We start from the raw sequence: 17,823 nt of genomic DNA on the forward strand, positions 1-17,823 counted from the left end.
AGGGATGGCCACCAAAATTCATGGAAGAGAAGGTTATCAATGGCTGCTAGCCACAATGGCTCTGCTTTGCTTCCTTGGTCAAAGGCAATAAATGCTTCTGAATGCCAGCGGCTGGGAGGTGTCCGCAGGAGGGAAGAGTGTTGCTCTTGTGCTCAGGGCCCGATTGCAGGTTTCCCCCTCAGGGGCATCTGGTGGTCCACTGTGAGAACAGGATGCTGGGCTAGGTGGAATCTGATACATTGCTTCTTTCAGAGACTTGCATAGTCTTCAAAGACTTTCAGAGACTTATAAGACTTATGTTTATTTGGTTTTATGTCTTCAAGAGAATCCATTAAGAGTGCATATTTTGTGACTTTCAGAGATTCATAAGTTTTCTGTTTATGTGATTTCATATATTTCATATTATATAAAGAGTGTCTATTGATATCGTATCATTGTATTTGGTCATCATGTTGCCTTGGATATTACTATCTTCCATCTGACAGCCCTTCAGGTATTTGAAGATGGCTATTGTCTCTCCTAGGGACGCGGGTGGCGCTGTGGGTAAAAGCCTCAGCGCCTAGGGCTTGCCGATCGAAAGGTCGGCGGTTCGAATCCCCGCGGCGGGGTGCGCTCCCGTCGTTCGGTCCAAGCGCCTGCCAACCTAGCAGTTTGAAAGCACCCCCGGGTGCAAGTAGATAAATAGGGACCGCTTACTAGCGGGAAGGTAAACGGCGTTCCATGTGTGGCTCTGGCTCGCCAGAGCAGCGATGTCACGCTGGCCACGTGACCCGGAAGTGTCTCCGGACAGCGCTGGCCCCCGGCCTCTTGAGTGAGATGGGCGCACAACCCTAGAGTCTGTCAAGACTGGCCCGTACGGGCAGGGGTACCTTTACCTTTTTATTGTCTCTCCTATCAGTCTTCTCTTCTCCAGGCTAAACATCCTCAACTCCCTCAACCTTTCCTCACAAGGCTTGGTTTCCAGACCCTTAATCACCCTGGTCGTCGTCCTCCACACACCTTCCAGCTTGTGAACATCCTTCTTAAACTGTGGCACCCAGAACTGGACACAGGACGCCAGGTGTGGTCTGGCCAAGGCAGAAGAGAGTGGTGCTATTACTTTCCATGATTTGGACCCTAGACTTCTGTTGATGCAGCACAGAATAGCATCAGCGTTTTTTGCTGCTGCATCACAGTCTGGACTCATGTTAAGCTTGTGGTCCACCAAGACCCCTAGATCCTTATATTGCTGCTATAGCAGAATGATATATTAACCTGCTACAGCAGGAGGTTAGGTGAACCCTTTACCAATCAGGTGCCATCTAGATGTCTTCTACAACTCCCATCAGGCCCAGCCATTGAGGCCAATCACAGGGACTGATGTCGCGGTTGTAGTCCACAACACCTGGAGGGCACCAGGTTGGGGAAGGTTCCAATGCTAACTCAGAAAATGTTATTCTGATAAAGCTACGCCCAGTCGATACTTTAATCTGGGGTGGCAGCACCAGCAGCTTGAAGACCTTCGTGCAGAGCTAAAATATCTCTTCCACTCCCCCCCCCCCTTCCTTTTCTGAGCTGGCCATTTCATTTTGACTCATACTTTGACTTGCAAAACCTGCTGTAAGACAATATCAGCTACCTGTACCAGCTGCCCTGTTTTACTAATTCATAAACAATGATAACAATATAAGTTTTCCATTCTCTACTGGTTGACACCTCTGCTTTGTTTTTCATGGCCAATTAAAAATAAACACAGGGAGATTAGGTTTTACTTGGGGGCTCCACCTCCCTGCATTATACCCCCAAGGGTGGCCTCATCATCTCTTCTGGGAAAGCTTTAAAATTTATTAGATATTCCCCCTGTGCCCCCCCCCCACGTGCGATGGTTGCAAAAGAAAAAACAGGCAACCAGGCTGCCACCATCTCAGAGTTTGCTAGTGAGCCGGGCCTATTAAGCACCCTGTTCACATGTCTAAAAGGGACGCGGGTGGCGCTGTGGGTTAAACCACAGTGCCTAGGACTTGCCAATCAGAAGGTTGGTGGTTCAAATCTCCACGACAGGGTGAGCTCCCGTTGCTCGGTCCCTGCTCCTGCCCACCTAGCAGTTCGAAAGCACGTCAAAGTGCAAGTAAATAGGTACCGCTCCGTCGGGAAGGTAAACAGCGTTTCCGTGCGCTGCTCTGGTTCGCCAGAAGTGGCTTAGTCATGCTGGCCACATGACCCGGAGGCTGTACGCCGGCTCCCTCGGCCAATAAAGCGAGAAGAGCTCCGCAATCCCAGAGTCGTCCGTGACTGGACCTAATGGTCAGGGATCCCTTTATCCTTTACCTCACATGTCTAAAGAGTTGACCATGCATGGATGTGTTGCCATGGGACCAACTGGCTCTTTCAGCAGAGGGTAAGACTTCCTCAGCAGACTTGGGAGCAAAAGGGAGAGAAATCTGACCCACGGGCCACAGTCTGCCACAATCTCCTGCTGAAGCCTTGTTGAAACACACTGGAGTAGCACAAGAGTATGGTAGTTTGCGACTCCACAGGCACTGACCAACTGGTGCCTTCCATAGGAGAGCGTTTTCACAGTTGAACTTTTAGTGTAAGCTGGTGATGGCATTTGGATTTCTCCAAATCATAGCCCAAAATGTTTTCAGTGGGTCGTACCTGCACTTTGAAACTCTCACAATCAGCTCACTGCTCACCCCTCCTGCCCTGTGGGACAGAGAACTGGAGTGGAAATGTGCCAAAAAAACCATAAGCCAACCATGAGCATGGGGCAATGTTGAGCCGGCCGGCCACGACTCCCAAGCCTCCCCTGAGCTGTCAAAATGAAGGGGGAAGGGGGAAGGCGGCACAGCTCCGCCCCTCCCCCCAACGGCTTGGGGTAGGCTTGGGAGTTGCGGGCAGCATGCCGAATGTCACCCCCTCAGTGATGACACACATGGTGGGCCGCCTCCACCGCCTCCCTTCCTCTGCCCCTGGTGCTATGCATAGCCCAATGTGGCCCTTGAGGCCTTCTCTGAGGCCCTTGGCAACATTTGAACCCCCCCCCCACCCATTGCACTGCCTTCCCAATGTAAGTTGGGGGGAAGCTTAACTAAAGCCTTGTTAGGGCTCTAGGGCTCTGCCAGAGCCTGGTACCTCCTTCCCAAAGCCTGGTACCTCACTGAGCATGCTTTGGGAAGGCAGTGCGCGGGCTGTGGGGCAGGGGCTCAAATTCTGGCATCACTCCCCCCCCCCCGGCATGACAAAGCAGTGTGTCTGTGCACTCTTCTTCTCCATGGGGTATGAAAAGTTGGGCTTCCCTGAGCAAGATAGTGTTCTGGGATTGTGATGACCCCTCTTGCTGGTTTGGGTGAGTGACGCATGTTTGTGTGCATGTAGAAGCTTCTGCTGTTTGTGTGGCCAGAATGTAGCTTATTGCCAAAGCACCCACTTTGGGCCTCTGTAACCCTCCGCCACTGGCAAGTAACCCCTGAAAGATTTCCTGGGGAGGAATGTGGCCCTTGGTCTGAAAGAGTCTCCCCACTCCTGGACTAGAGATCTTAGCACTTTCAGGAGAATGATTGGCTGGATCTTGTCCTCAAGGGCCCACCAACCACATCTGTGCCCCCAGCATCGACCACGTTTGCCAGTTGATGGTATGATAAATAGTCTCCCACCCTAAAGAAAGGAAGCAGGGTATTTATCATGGTATGATAAATAGTCTCCCACCCTAAAGACAGGGAACCAGGCAGAGGGCCTTTTCGGTAGTGGCACCCGCCCTGTGGAACGCCCTCCCATCAGATGTCAAAGCGATAAACAACTACCTGACATTCAGAAGACATCTGAAGGCAGCCCTGTTCAGGGAAGTTTTTAATATGTGACATTTTAGTGTATTTTTTTATCTTTGTTGGAAGCCGCCCAGAGTGGCTGGGGAAACCCAGCCAGATGGGCGGGGTACAAATAATAAATTATTATTATTATTATTATTATAAGCACATTTGTGACTTTTGGAAATAAAATCACTATTTATTCTGACCATTCCCTGCACTCCTAACACCCTCTCCGCCCCATAGCAGAAACACACTCTCACACACTCACCTGAGTGGAGGTCAAAAGGAAAACACTTTATATCTCCCACAAAAATTTCCCAAACCTATTATTCTAAGGCACGTATACACCACAGGTTTAAAAGAGATTGAACTGGTTCTGCAATTGTATTGACAAGCTGGAAGGTGTGCAGAGGAGGGCGAAAGATGTGATCAAGTGTGTCTGGAAGCCAAGCCTTATGAGGAACGGTTGAAGGAGCTGGGTATGTTTAGCCTAGAGAAGAGGAGAGTGAGAAAAGATACGATAGCCATCTTCAAATACCTTAAGGGCTGTCACACAGAAGAGGGAGCAAATTTGTTTTCTCCTGCTATGGAGGGTAGGACTCGAACCAATGGCTTCAAGTTACAAGAAAGGAGATTACAACTAAACATCAGGAAGAACTTTCTGAGAGGAAGAGCTGTTTGACAGTGGAATGGTCTCCCACGAGAGGTTGTGGACTTTCCTTCCTTAGAGATTTTGAAGCAGAGGGTGGATGGCCATCTGTCTTGCATGCTTTACTGATGTTCCTGCATTGCAAGGGACGACATGACCTTTGGAGTCCCTTACGACTTCATGGTTCTGCAATTCTATATTTTCCTCTAGAGATTTTAGGGAATCATGTTTGGGAACTGGCTCCAGGGGGTGAAAGATACAATTGGAACCCATGGCATATGATGAAGCAGACATAAATCTGCATATAATGTGTTGTGCTGGTTTTTATGCCTAGACAACTGGGACATTAACAGGACAGGTGGCTGAGGAGCTCCCCAACAGTGCCCAGCCCTCATAGAAAGCAAAGTAAAGCAAATAAAAATCAAAGTTGAAAGCAGGAGGAGCAGGTGATTTGGGCTATGTGTCATAAGGCGAAAGGTCTTGGCACCCAACAATGTCCCTGTAATACGTGTTTTACTGCTGCGTGTGATGGGCCAAAATGACCTTGGAAGGAGAAGATGGGAAGGAAAGAGGAAGCCGACTGGGCAGAGGACAGGCAGACCACAAAAGGCTTTTCATTTCTCCCAGTAAACTGTACTTTTAATTCTCCTCTCTGAACCTAACCCTCCACAATACATTTCCAGGTATGTGATGAGCAGGGATGCTGTTCCGTTCTCTCCATTCCTCCCCACCAGCCAGCCATAGTCTACCACCACTCCTTGCCGCCTGCCACTGGCTGGACCACAGCCAAGCCAAGGAGCAGCCCCTGCCCTCTGCCCCCGCTGCGGTCCTAGAGCTCATCCAATGGCCCCTTCTCCTTTGCAAGCACAACGGCGTCCTCTCCACCGCCGGGAACCCGGAAGGCCACATAGGGACACCTCTTCACGTTGAGGCACACCAGTTTCTGGAGTGAGGCCGTGTTCACCAGCTGGAAGCCAGCATCACCACCAAAGGTGCTAGGCTTCCAGTACTCTGGGGAGCAAATGGGGTTCCCAAAAAGACCCTTCAAGGAGAATGGGGCCCCGATCTCCACCATGCTCTCGCCGAAAATTGAGTTGTGCTGGCTCTTCTCCACCAGCAGACCTGGGTAGAACTCAAGGGCGTCAATGTCTTTGTACAGGGCCTCCAGTTTGGCAGCAGTTTCTTCTTCACCTGAGAGAGGAAGAGAGAGGAACAACTGAATATGGAAGATTTAGGGCAGACAAAGGTCCTCCTTTACACAGCGCACAGTTAATCTATGGGACCCCTTCCTGCAAGAGGCAGTAGCAACCACCACCATGGGTGGCTTTGAAAGAGGATTGCCTTGGCCTCCTCCATGAACTTGTCCAATGAATGGCTCCCAGCCTTGATTGCTCGGCCCTTCCTTCACAGTTGGGAGGCAGAAATGCTTCCAAATCTCAATTGCTGGAAACTATGGAAGGGAAGCTGAGGCTCCAATACTTTGGCCACCTCATGAGAAGAGAAGACTCCCTGGAAAAGACCCTGATGTTGGGAAAGATGGAGGGCACAAGGAGAAGGGGACGACAGAGGACGAGATGGTGGGACAGTGTTTTCGAAGCGACCAGCATGAGTTTGACCAAACTGTGGGAGGCAGTGGAAGAGAGGAGTGCCTGGCGTGCTCTGGTCCAGGGGGTCACGAAGAGGCAGACACGACTAAACGACTAAACAACAAAACGGGAAGGAAGAGTTGCTCTTGTGCTTGGTTCTGCTTACGGGTTTCCCATTGGAGAATCTGGTTGACCACTGTGAGAATGAGATGCTGGGCTAAATGGGCCATGGGCCTGATCCAGCGGGGCTCCTCTTCTGCTCAAAAGTGGGCTGTGATTCTGTATTTCATTTACAGTCATACCTCTTGTTACGTTTGCTTCATGATACGTTTTTTCAGGTTGCGTCCTGCCGCGACCCGGAAGTACCGGAAAGGGTTACTTCCGGGTTTTGCCACTTGTGCAGACGCGCAAAATAACATCATGCGCGTGCACAGAAGCAGCGAATCGCAACCCGCGCATGCGCAGACGAGGGTTGCGTTCCTTTCAGGTTGCGAACGTGGCTCCAGAACGGATCCCGTTCGCAACCAGAGGTACCACGGTATTTCAAATATTATATCTCATTTTCCTTCAAGGAGCTCAAGAAGACACAAAGGCTCTCTTCCTCCCCATGTTATTTTCACAACAGACAATTTCCCTCTTCCACCTTATCCCCCCACCCCATCCCTGCCCCTCAGCTGCAGGGGTCGACTACATCTGAATATGGACTTTCCGCTTAACTACCCTGGCTCCTCCCCCTCACTGGAGTGAGCCTCTAAGGCTAAGTCGTCATCCCTGCAGTGATGCATCTTGTGGCAGTGAGTTCTGTATGCTGCGGGGTGGGGATGTCTGGGACCTCAGGGTGAAAGGTGAGTGATACATTCAAATATAATAATTAATAAACAGTTCTGAATCTTCTATGTGTCCATTTCAGTGGACAACACTGAATTCAAGCACTCTAGGAAAAACAGGCTCTACTCCATGCATACCCTTTCAGAAACCAACATCTCCCTTCACCCTCTACCACTCCCCCTCCCCAAATTAAAACACCAACACACACACACTTTTTAGCCTTTTCCGAACAGGGAAACACAATGGCCTTTGCAGGGTGGAGGTGGCATCTAAAGTGTCCCGCATGGTGACCCCTCTGGGAGCCCCCTCCCCTCATTCCGGCAGGTTGCCTGCCCTACCTGTCAGCTCCTGGAAGGAGGTGTAGGGCTTCATGCCAAACCTCTTCCGGTATTCGTTGAAGGACTGGAGGCGCAGCAGCCTTGACTCCTCAATGACTCCAATGGCCACTTTAAGAAGCTGCTTGTGGATGTTCGGTACCCCACCAATCTGAAAAGCCAATGGAGAGGCTTGGTTAGCAGGAGGGGAGGGGCCAAGCCACCTAGATTTCCCACCCACCCTTGAGAAGTTCCCGTTTGCATGTAATCATAAGTAATTTGTTGGGATGGTTGGGGGTCAGATCTAGCCTGCAGACCATCCGTTGGGAGGGCAGGGGTCAAAATCCAAATCCCACTTTTGACACCAAAGTTGCTTCCACAGCTGCAGGACTGAGGCTCTGATTTTCCACAGTCAGCAGGAAGGGTACGGTAATTAAAATGGTGGTTTGGGGCAGCACTTAATATAGCACTGTGGTCCCATTAAGTCTCTGGCTTGAGAGCAGTACATGTGAAAAGGATCTAGGAGTCTTGGTTGACCACAAACTTGACATGAGCCAACAGTGTGATGCAGCAGCTAAAAAAGCCAATGCAATTCTGGGCTGCATCAATAGGAGTATAGCATCTAGATCAAGGGAAGTAATAGTGCCACTGTATTCTGCTCTGGTCAGACCTCACCTGGAGTACTGTGTCCAGTTCTGGGCACCACAGTTCAAGAAGGACACTGACAAACTGGAACATGTCCAGAGGAGGGCAACCAAAATGGTCAAAGGCCTGGAAACGATGCCTTATGAGGAATGGCTAAGGGAGCTGGGCATGTTTAGCCTGCAGAAGAGGAGGTTAAGGGGTGATATGATAGCCATGTTCAAATATATAAAAGGATGTCACATAGAGGAGGGAGAAAGGTTGTTTTCTGCTGCTCCAGAGAAGTGGACACGGAGCAATGGATCCAAACTACAAGAAAGAAGATTCCACCTAAACATTAGGAAGAACTTCCTGACAGTAAGAGCTGTTTGACAGTGGAATTTGCTGCCAAGGAGTGTGGTGGAGTCTCCTTCTTTGGAGGTCTTTAAGCAGAGGCTTGACAACCATATGTCAGGAGTGCTCTGATGGTGTTTCCTGCTTGGCAGGGGGTTGGACTCGATGGCCCTTGTGGTCTCTTCCAACTCTATGATTCTATGATTCTCTCCCTGGGACCATGTAATGTCTACTCACATGTAAGTCTCCTTCAGTTAAGGGTCCCCTGCAATGTTAAGAAGTTCTTTCATTGCAGGCTTTGCCATGTCCTTCCTTTCTAGTCCACAAGGCTGAGGGATTTGTGGTGAATTGCCCCTTGATTAGTCAGTTCCTGTTCCCCATTAGTGGCTTTAATTACCCTTCATTGTTTACTTCTCCCCTCTTCTTTCTTTATGGAGCTAGAATTTTCCTTCTCTTAAGGTGCAGCTGATCACAAATCCCTCAGCTGCACTGAACAGGAAGCAATAAAATAGCCTGTGAGCAGGAAAACTTTGAAGGAGCAGTAACCCTTAAAATCCTCAGCCATGCTGGCCAGGCATTTATATGAAAACAGCCTTTTATGGGAGGGAGGGGAAGAAAGAGGCCACAAATCAGCACTGCAAAAAAAACAAAGACAGACAACAGCAAATGCACTGTTCAAACTCTTATCCAGACTCTCTGCAACAGTGGTTCCCAAGTGGGTGCTATCACCCCCTGGGGGAGGATTACCTAGTGGGGTGCTAAGAGGCAAGGGTGCGCTGGAGGTGGGTGCCTCTGAGCGTGCCGAGTGTACAGTTACCATTGGCCAGTTTACACCTTCCTAAAGCAAAACACCTTCCTCACTTTATATTTAAAGTTTTACTGCTCCTCTCATTGTCAAATCTGTGTCCTTTGTTCATGTTTGTTTAGCTAATTATTGGCAACAGCTATTTATTTTCTGATAAGTTAGTGACCATGAATCTGTGGTAGGTGAAGTGTGTGTGTACAGTGCTTTTTTCCTTTTAAAAAAATGTTTAGGGTTCCTCTTTTTCCTACTCATATTGAAATACTGCCCCTCAATGAGGCCAAACTTAGATTCACAAAGCGTACCCCTGCATCCCCCAGAAAAAAGCACTGTGTGTGTGTGTATGAATGGTTCCTGCAAAGCGATTTTAAACCAGGTATTGGGAAACTGATTTCACTTCATCAAGCCCATCTGTCACATTAAGAATTTACTGAACAGTGAAATAGTTACTAAAGGTGGTATCTAAGTCTCTTGCTAAGCTGATATCACTGGATCAAGTTCATCAGTTCTGTTGACTTAATTACACTAAATAGTTTTAATTCGATTTTCAACAAATGTGTGCTTAATTGTCACCGTTTTGAATTTTATTGTGTTGGTATCTTCCACCGTGGGTCATGTAAACCGCTATTCTGAATAATCCTTTTTATAGGGGAGGGGGACACTGGGGCAAGTTTGCAAAACCAGCGGGCAGTGGCCCAGAAAAGCTGGGGAACCACTGATCTATTAGAACTAAAAGCTGACAGTTCCAGCTGGCATGGTACAGCTACTTGAGGTATGTCAGTTCCCTAGGTTCGCTCGCTTTCCCATCCTGGTGGACCAAAAACCATCCTGCTCCTCAAGATTGGCTTGGCCCTTTGGGATGGGTGTGGCCAATGCACCCACCTGCCCAGCTTGCTGCCTGGAGAAGGCATCTACAAGGGCCTCCACTCCATAGTCCATCAGCATAGTGGTGTTGTAGACAAACTGGTTGTAGCTGTACTCTTGATCCTGGATCTTGAAGGTATCTGGCATCAGTGGATGCCAGTGGTAGAGCTGGTTGAATTCCACTGCAATGCGGTTCCGGTACTGGAACTGGGCTCCAAAGAGGAGTTCTGGGTCGAACTTCAGCTGTAGGAAGTAGCCACTCAGATGCTGGACATAGTCCTCAATGACGATCTTGATGGTCTCACCTGGGAAGAGCAGAGGGAGGGAGTCAAGGGGTGAGGATGCAGGCAACTGAGTTTGGGATCTAGAAATAAGAGGAGGCCATTGGATCAGGCCAAAGGGGCCCCATCTAGCCCAGCATCCTGTCCTTCCAGTGGCCACCAGATGCCCAATGGGAATCCAGCAAACAGGATTCAAGCACAGGAGCCTTCTCCCTTCCTGTGGTTTCCAGCTTCTGTTTTCAGGAGCACTGCTGCTCCTAACTGCAGAAGCAGAGGACAACCATCATAGCTAGAAGCGATTGACAGCCGTCTCCTCCATGAATTTGTCTATCCCTTTTTAAAACCGATCTAGGTCGGTGGCTGGACGCAGGTGGCGCTGTGGGTTAAAGCCTCAGCACCTAGGACTTGCCGATCGAAAGGTCGGCGGTTTGAATCCCTGCGGCGGGGTGCGCTCCTGTCGTTCGGTCCCAGCGCCTGCCAACCTAGCAGTTCGAAAGCACCTTCGGGTGCAAGTAGATAAATAGGGACCGCTTACTAGCGGGAAGGTAAACGGTGTTCCGTGTGCTGCGCTGGCCTGCCAGAGCAGCTTCGTCACGCTGGCCACGTGACCCGGAAGTGTCTGCGGACAGCACTGGCTCCCGGCCTATAGAGTGAGATGAGCGCACAACCCTAGAGTCTGGCAAGACTGGCCCATACGGGCAGGGGTACCTTTACCTTTACTAGGTCGGTGGCTATCGCTGCCTCCTGTGGTTCCATAGTTTAACTATATGGTGCATGAAGAAGGACTGAATCTTCCAAAACTCAGTTTCACTGGATGTCCCTGAGTTCTAGTGCTATGCATTCTGACAGGCCGAAAGGCAGGGTATGAATAAATATATTATTATTATTATTATGGGGGGTGGGGGGGAGAGACTTTTCTCTCTCCACTTTCTCCATGCTAGGCCTAACATTGTATACTTCTATTATGTCACTCACCTTCTCTTAAACTAAAAAGCCGCAAACATCTCACCTTGCCAATCCCACCTAAGCCCTGAAGATAATAAGGGCTTGGTGGTCCATTCCATAACAAAGTTTTTAACATACAAACATCGATCTGCAAGATGGTATTATCATGCTGGACTTTGGAGCTGTACCAGCTTCTTAATCTGTCCAAACAGGTCAAGAATCCAGGAAATCTGATGCTTATGTACTTTTTAAAATACTGGTGGTAAAACAGTCAGCTTCACAAATTTCGTCACTCTTGTTCCTTTGGTGGTGGACGCCACTGGAGGTTTTTCAACAGAGGTTGGGTGGCCCTCTGTCAGGGATTCTTTAGCTGAGATTCCTGAATTGCAGGGGGTTGGACGATATGATATGGGTGTGGGTGTGGGTGTGGAATATCTTTCCAATGCTACCATTTTACAAGTCTATAATTTTCAAATGCAAATTGTTTCCTCATTAATTGATGGAGAATGGATGAGTGTGTGTGTGTGTGTGTGGAGGAAATAACACTGGAAGAATGTTGGCATGGCACTTGGTTGGAACACCCCAATGCCCTGTGGCCCTCCCCCACAGCCCTCCCCCCTCACACACCAATAAGAATGAGCCTTGCGGTCTGGAACAGCTGCTCATCATCCCAGGTGGGGTGAATCTGCTTGAGAAGGTCACAGACGCGGTTGTGCTCGCGGAGCCAAATGGTGGCGTACATCATGAGTCCCGGGAGCAGCCCAAACACCTCCTGGCCCACAGCCAGCTGCTTTTCTGCGGGGATGTGCTTTGGGTAGATCATGTGCACGGGGGCGTCCAGTACCGTCGGGGGATAAATTTCCCCTTTCACCACCTAGGGAGGTGAGAGAGGAAGGGTGCGCGTCAGGGGTGCATCTCAAACACCTCGCAGGCCCAAGCTATCTGAAATATCATGTCCTCCCATACGAACCTGCCCTTCTCTTGGTCCCATCACCCTCATCTGCATGCTTCATAACCTGCCCAGGAAATATTTATTCTGAAGGGGATTAGAGACATTCTAAAACCAGACAAATAAAACACAGATTTGCCTCCTGTGGCATCGGACAGAGTACCCCACCTGGAATGATGAGCAGGCCAGACTGTTTGCCCATCTAGCCCAGTATTGACTATTTTGATCGGCAGCAGCTGTCTAGGGTCATCATGTTTTGCTCTCCCAAGGCAGGAGGACCATTTAACCACTTTCATACCTGGTATTTCAACTTCCCGTCTCGGAAGAGCCTCAGTTCATGTTGGCGTTCCAAGTTGTCTCCATATAAATGTCCAAGATCCACCTGCAGAAAAGGTCCAGGTGGTTACAGCTCATGAAACTGTAGCAGTTGCTTTGTATTTAGAAATTTTGAAAGCATGTAAGTACATCAGAAGAGCCCTGAAGCCGGATCAGGCTAGTGGTTTCCAACAACTGGTATTCGAAGCATCACTGCCTCCAGCTGCAGATATAGAAGAACCTGTTTCTAACTGCTCACATTTATAAACTTCTTAAACGTATATTTTATATTCTGCATAAACTGCTTAGAGATGTTATTGCTTACCTGGTACCCAAATTCAGGTAACATAAAATAAAGAATTTAAAGCATTGGTGTGCAATAAAACAATATAAAAATTAACCTGTGTAATTAATTTCTTCCCTGCCCATCCTGCCCCTCCCCCTGGCAAAAAAAAAAAAAGTACTGTATTAGGGTTTAAACCTACTTGGGAATAAGTCACACACCCTGATGGGGAGTGGATTAATTGCCCTTCCCTTCTATTTTTCTGCTCTTGATTCCACCCACCTGACTCAGGGAACAGCTTTTGCTTTTCCAAAAGGACTGCCAGACTTTCAATATTATTTATCTAATTATTCATATTCTTGGAAGTGAGTGATGTGGGTTTGGGAGGTGAGTCTGTATGATGCCATGTCTCCCTTCCAATTCTTAGGATCCTGTACCTGGGGAGTGTTAGATTCAAAGAGAGGATCCTACTGCTGAACTAGCCAGAGAAGTTTCTTTGTAAGACTATGGCCTTGGCTGGCCACTGCAGTGTCCTCATCCGCATCCCAAAAGGATGGGCTCCATTGCAAGAGCTACAATGAAGGGATGAGGCCCTCTAGGCTGATGGGCGGGTCTTTCCTCTCCCTCCTCACCTGGCTGCTAGGTAGGAGAACAAGAGCCAGGGTGGTGTGTGTGAGCTGAGCTGAGCTGAAAAAAGCAGGCTGGAAGCTGGAGACCCAGAGACACGCTTGCTCTGTGCTGGATCCCAAAACCCATTGGAATGTTAATGCTGTGAGTCTCTCCCATCTTACACTCAGGTTGTATAGATGTGTGAATAAAACTACATACAGTCATACCTTGGGTTGAAGTAGCTTTGGGTTGAGCGTTTTCGGGTTGTGCTCCGCGGCGAACCGGAAGTAACGGAACACGTTACTTCCGTGCTCGTGCGTGTGCAGACACTCAAAATGATGTCATGTGCATGCGCAGAAGCAGTAATTGGTGACCCGTGCATGCGCAGACACGGGTTGCGTTCGCTTCAGGGTGCGAACGGGGCTCCGAAACGGATCCCGTTCGCATCCAGAGGTACCACTGTATCCTAAAGACACCGCAATCTCCGATGACCTTCGTCTCAAGGAAACTGAACCTGGGTAAGCACCTGGAACCCCTGGAGTCTCTCACTACTTGGGAGATTAGGGTGGCATTTAACCAACCTTTCAGGATGTGCACGCTTGCAAGGTGGTATACATGCTTCCATTTGACATATGGTTTGGTTTGTCACCCAATGCCAAGAGAAACTCATGCTTCACATGCTGTTTTACCCTCCTTTCTGTATCCACTGGAATTCTCTTTGTCCTCGTGGGTGATGCATCATTGGGTGGAGCCCAAGTGTTGCGCACAAAAGCCCTTGACTAAAGCAACCCTCACTGAACTCTGCATAGCTCTTTTAAATGTGAAGCCACCATTGACCTTCTAAGGGCCTTGAACCCAGGCAGCTGCAGAAGTGGGCACTCCACTTGGCCCTAGAAAAAGTTCTGTCTTTTCTCCATTCTACCATGTTTTCTTCCACCCCTTCATCAAGGCTGCAATGTGCGGGACTTCATTTGTGCCTGATCCAGAAGCTGCAGTTAGTGCAGAAGGCTGCAGCATGGTTGCTAATACCTGTGCTCAGAGACCTGCACTGGTTGAGAGTGTATTAACTTATGGTCTGTGTGTGAGGTTTGGGAGCTGCACGGCCAGGGGGAAAACAACGCTGTCCAGGGTTGTAAAGACTGCGGAGAGAATAATTGGGTGCACTCTTCCCACCTTGGATCAAATCTACGCTTCCAGGTGCCTAAGAAAGCTGCAGGGATAGTGTGCACCCTGGAAATGATCTCTTCCAGCTTCTGCCTTCTGGAAGAAGGTCCAGGGTTATAAAGACTAGGACTAGCTGCCTGAGAAACAGTTTCTATCCATATGCGATTTTGGTTTTAAAAGCATTGTAAGGTAGTCTCTATGGGAGTATATTGTATTCAGTTATAGGGTATCAGAGTTTTTAGGGAGCTAAACAGGCTGGGATAGCAGGCTTGTTGGGTTTTGAATGTTTTATGTAGATTTTTCAATTTCGTTGTTCTACATGGGACAATGACAATAAAGATTATCGTATCAAGCCTACCCAGTTGAGATAATTCCAAACTGTTTTAGTGTTTTAACTTTTGTATGTTTTAAAGTATTGTTGTAATTTTGTCTTGATTTTGTTTGTTTGTTTTATCTTTTTGCAAGCCACTTTGAGGTTCTTTCTTTTTTAAAAAAGAAATCAAGCGGTGCATATCAATGTTGTACTGGGGGGGGCACCTTTGAGGGTCACTCCATGCCCTTATTTCTGCAGCAGTAGACCCAGGATGAGGCTCTGAAGGCCCCCAGGATTTAGCATGCTAGGGCTCTGCTCACCCCATGGCCTAGAGCCCTGGTGAAGCCATGGCCCATCTTCCCAGATGTCTTGAAGAACTGGTGAGTGAAGTGTTGGGCAAAGAACGCAAACATCAAGTTTGTCCCCTGGGGGTCCGGGTGGAATTTCTTGCGCAGGAAAAACTCTTCAGCTACCAGCTGTGCATCAGGAAGCTGCGGTGGCCCTGCAAGGGAGGAACGAAAAACCAATTCCAAGATTGCCCCTCTGGCGTGTGGCTAAGAGTTCATCTCTCCTGTCCATTTATTTAATAGAATCATAGAACAGCTGAGTTGGAAGGGGCCCCAATGGCCACTTAATCCAACTCCCTGCAGCGCTGGAGTCACAGCTATAGCTGCAAGAGCCCTGTAGCCAAGGCATGGGGCTCAGGCATGCCCTTATAGGAAACACCACTAATAATAATAACTTTTGAAAATCAAAATGGAAGTGGTTAAAGGTGATAGTAAACAGCTGCAGAATTGAGTGGTGGCTTTCATATGTGAATGAACCACTACAAAGACTCCCATCCAAGCAACTCAAAGACAAGGCTTTTCAATGGAGTTAGTTCACATCAAGGCTCAGTTTAGTAGCTCTGGCTGGAAGGTGTGTGAACACACACCAGGAGAGCAAATAGGAACACACACCAGTCAACCAGAGGGGGAGTTTTGATGTGCATGGACTCCAATTCATTTAAGAAACAGGCCATAAAACCAGACCCACAAGTCTGTACTTAGGAGATCCACCAACTTTAGCTGAGCCAGGTTGTCAAATTGTTGGAGTACAGAGCGAAAGGCACCTTTGCTTTGTTTTCTGAAGCCACACTTTTCTTCTGACAACGGGAGCAGTCAATTTGGTTGATAAACATTCTCACAAGCTTTCTTCAATATCCACAAAAGGTGCCCAGAATGATATGAAGGCCATGTTCACACAGTACGTTTAAAGCGCTATGACACCACTTTAAACAGTTGCGGCTTCCCACAAAGGCTTATGGTAACTGTTAATTTGTTAAGGGTGGTGAAGGTCGTTAGGAGATTCCCTGTTTTCCTCACAGATGTACTACTATTCCCAGAACTCTGGATGAAGAGGGATTGATTATTAAGCCACTCTGGGAGTTGTAGCTCTGCAAGAGAGATAACAACTTCTCTCAATCCATTTTCTTGCATAATTTTGTGAGAGAGCCAGGATGGTATCGGGGTTAGTGTACTGGACTACGAACTAGGAGACCAGGATTCAAATCCCCACTCAGCTATGAAGTTCACTGGGTGTGACCTTGCGCTAGTCACAGTCTCTCAGCCTGACCTACCTCACAGGAGATTAAATTAGGAGAGGGAGAACCATGTAAGCCAGCGTGAGTGCCATGGAGAAAAAGCTGGGACACAAATGCAAGAAATACCTTTTCTATTCTATCATGTCACCTTTTGTCTAAACCAGGGGTCAGCAAACTTTTTCAGCAGGGGGCCAGCCCACTGTCCCTCAGACCTTCTGGGGGGCCGGATTATATTTTGAAAAAATAAATAATGAACGAATTCCTATGCCTCACAAATAACCCAGAGATGCATTTTAAATAAAAGCACACATTCTACTCATGTAAAAACATGCTGATCCCCGGACGGTCCACAGGCCGGATTTAGGAGGCGATTGGGCAGGATCCAGCCCCCAGGCCTTGGTTTGCCTACTCATGGTCTAAACTAAAAAGCCCCAAACGCTGCAACCTTTCCTTGCAGGAGAGTCATAGTGCCCCCTTGATTATCTGGGCTGCCCTTTTCTGAATCTTGCCCAACCCTGAAACATCCTTTTCTGAGGTGAGGCGACTGAGTCTGATAGTAGAACAGACACTCTCAGGACTTTCGAGTGAGGGAGGAAACCTCCTCCACAGCAGGCAGTGGCCTCTCCTGCGACGGAAATATTCAGGCAGCAAGGATGCTGCAGTTGTAATATCCTGAGTTGCAGACGGAAGCATAGAATGGTAGAGTTGGAAGGGTCCCAAAGGGTCATCTAGTCCAACCCCCTGCAATGCGGGAATCACAATTAATGTGCCCCTGACAGATGACCAGCCAAGCTCTGTTCAAAAACCAAAGAGAGTCCACAACCTCCCGAGAGAGTCTGTTCCACTGCTGAACAGATCTTACTGTGAGAAAGTCCTTCCCGACGTTGAGTCGGAATCTCCTTTCTTGTAACCTGAAGCCGTTGGTTCCAGAGAGGCAGAAAAAAGCTTGCTCCCTCTTCCATGTGACAGCCCTTCAGGTATTTGAAGATGGCTATCATATTTCCTTTCAGTCTCCTCTTCTCCAAGCTAAACATATCCAATTCCTTCAACCATTCCTCATAAGGCTTGGTTTGTAGGTCTTGCTCGCACTGTGCATTGGGTCAGACTAGACAATTTGAAAGAGCTCTTCTGTGCCTGTTATTGAACCTATCACTGAGGAGGCAAATAAATAAACAAACCCTCGCCCTGAGCTGAGTCCCCTCCCTAATAACACAGCCCTCCTTGCCAGCCCACACCTAGATGCTATCAACAGAAACTCCCACACTACACCACTTTCATCTCTCGGAAAAGTTAAGCCATGTGACACAGCTGCGAAGGCAGGAATGGACTTCATACGGAGCAGATTTCGCTGCTGCTATCTTAAGAGAAAAGTTAAGCTGGGGTGCGGTGGAGGCCCTGCTGAGCTGCACCCACCTTTGGTTCCCATTGGCGTGGGGCAGTCGGTGGGCACCGGTGGGAGCACCCTAGTGAAATAGCTGACATTGGCGTAGGACTCCCAGCTGATGTAGCCGTGGGCGGAATTGTACGTGGGTGGACTGGGGATGAGATTGGCTCGGACTGCAGAGAAAGAGAGAGA

At 48.6% G+C, this 17,823-nt stretch overlaps 1 protein-coding gene across 1 annotated transcript in view; it reads right to left on the reverse strand.

The window, feature by feature from the left end:
* Window positions 1-3,963: 3,963 nt before the first annotated feature.
* Window positions 3,964-17,823, reverse strand: part of PTGS1 (prostaglandin-endoperoxide synthase 1) — a 49,229-nt gene continuing 35,369 nt past the window's right edge. The window contains exons 5-11 of the mRNA XM_028715359.2: window positions 17,661-17,804; window positions 14,986-15,167; window positions 12,280-12,363; window positions 11,660-11,906; window positions 9,825-10,111; window positions 7,190-7,337; window positions 3,964-5,628 (exon numbers count right to left, since the gene is read on the reverse strand). Coding sequence (XP_028571192.2) covers window positions 5,267-5,628; window positions 7,190-7,337; window positions 9,825-10,111; window positions 11,660-11,906; window positions 12,280-12,363; window positions 14,986-15,167; window positions 17,661-17,804 — 1,454 coding nt within the window. The 3' untranslated portion in view covers window positions 3,964-5,266. The remainder of the gene's footprint in view (window positions 5,629-7,189; window positions 7,338-9,824; window positions 10,112-11,659; window positions 11,907-12,279; window positions 12,364-14,985; window positions 15,168-17,660; window positions 17,805-17,823) is intronic.

This window comes from Podarcis muralis, chromosome Z (assembly GCF_964188315.1).
Source record: "Podarcis muralis chromosome Z, rPodMur119.hap1.1, whole genome shotgun sequence".
In the NCBI taxonomy this organism is placed as follows: Eukaryota; Metazoa; Chordata; class Lepidosauria; order Squamata; family Lacertidae; genus Podarcis; species Podarcis muralis.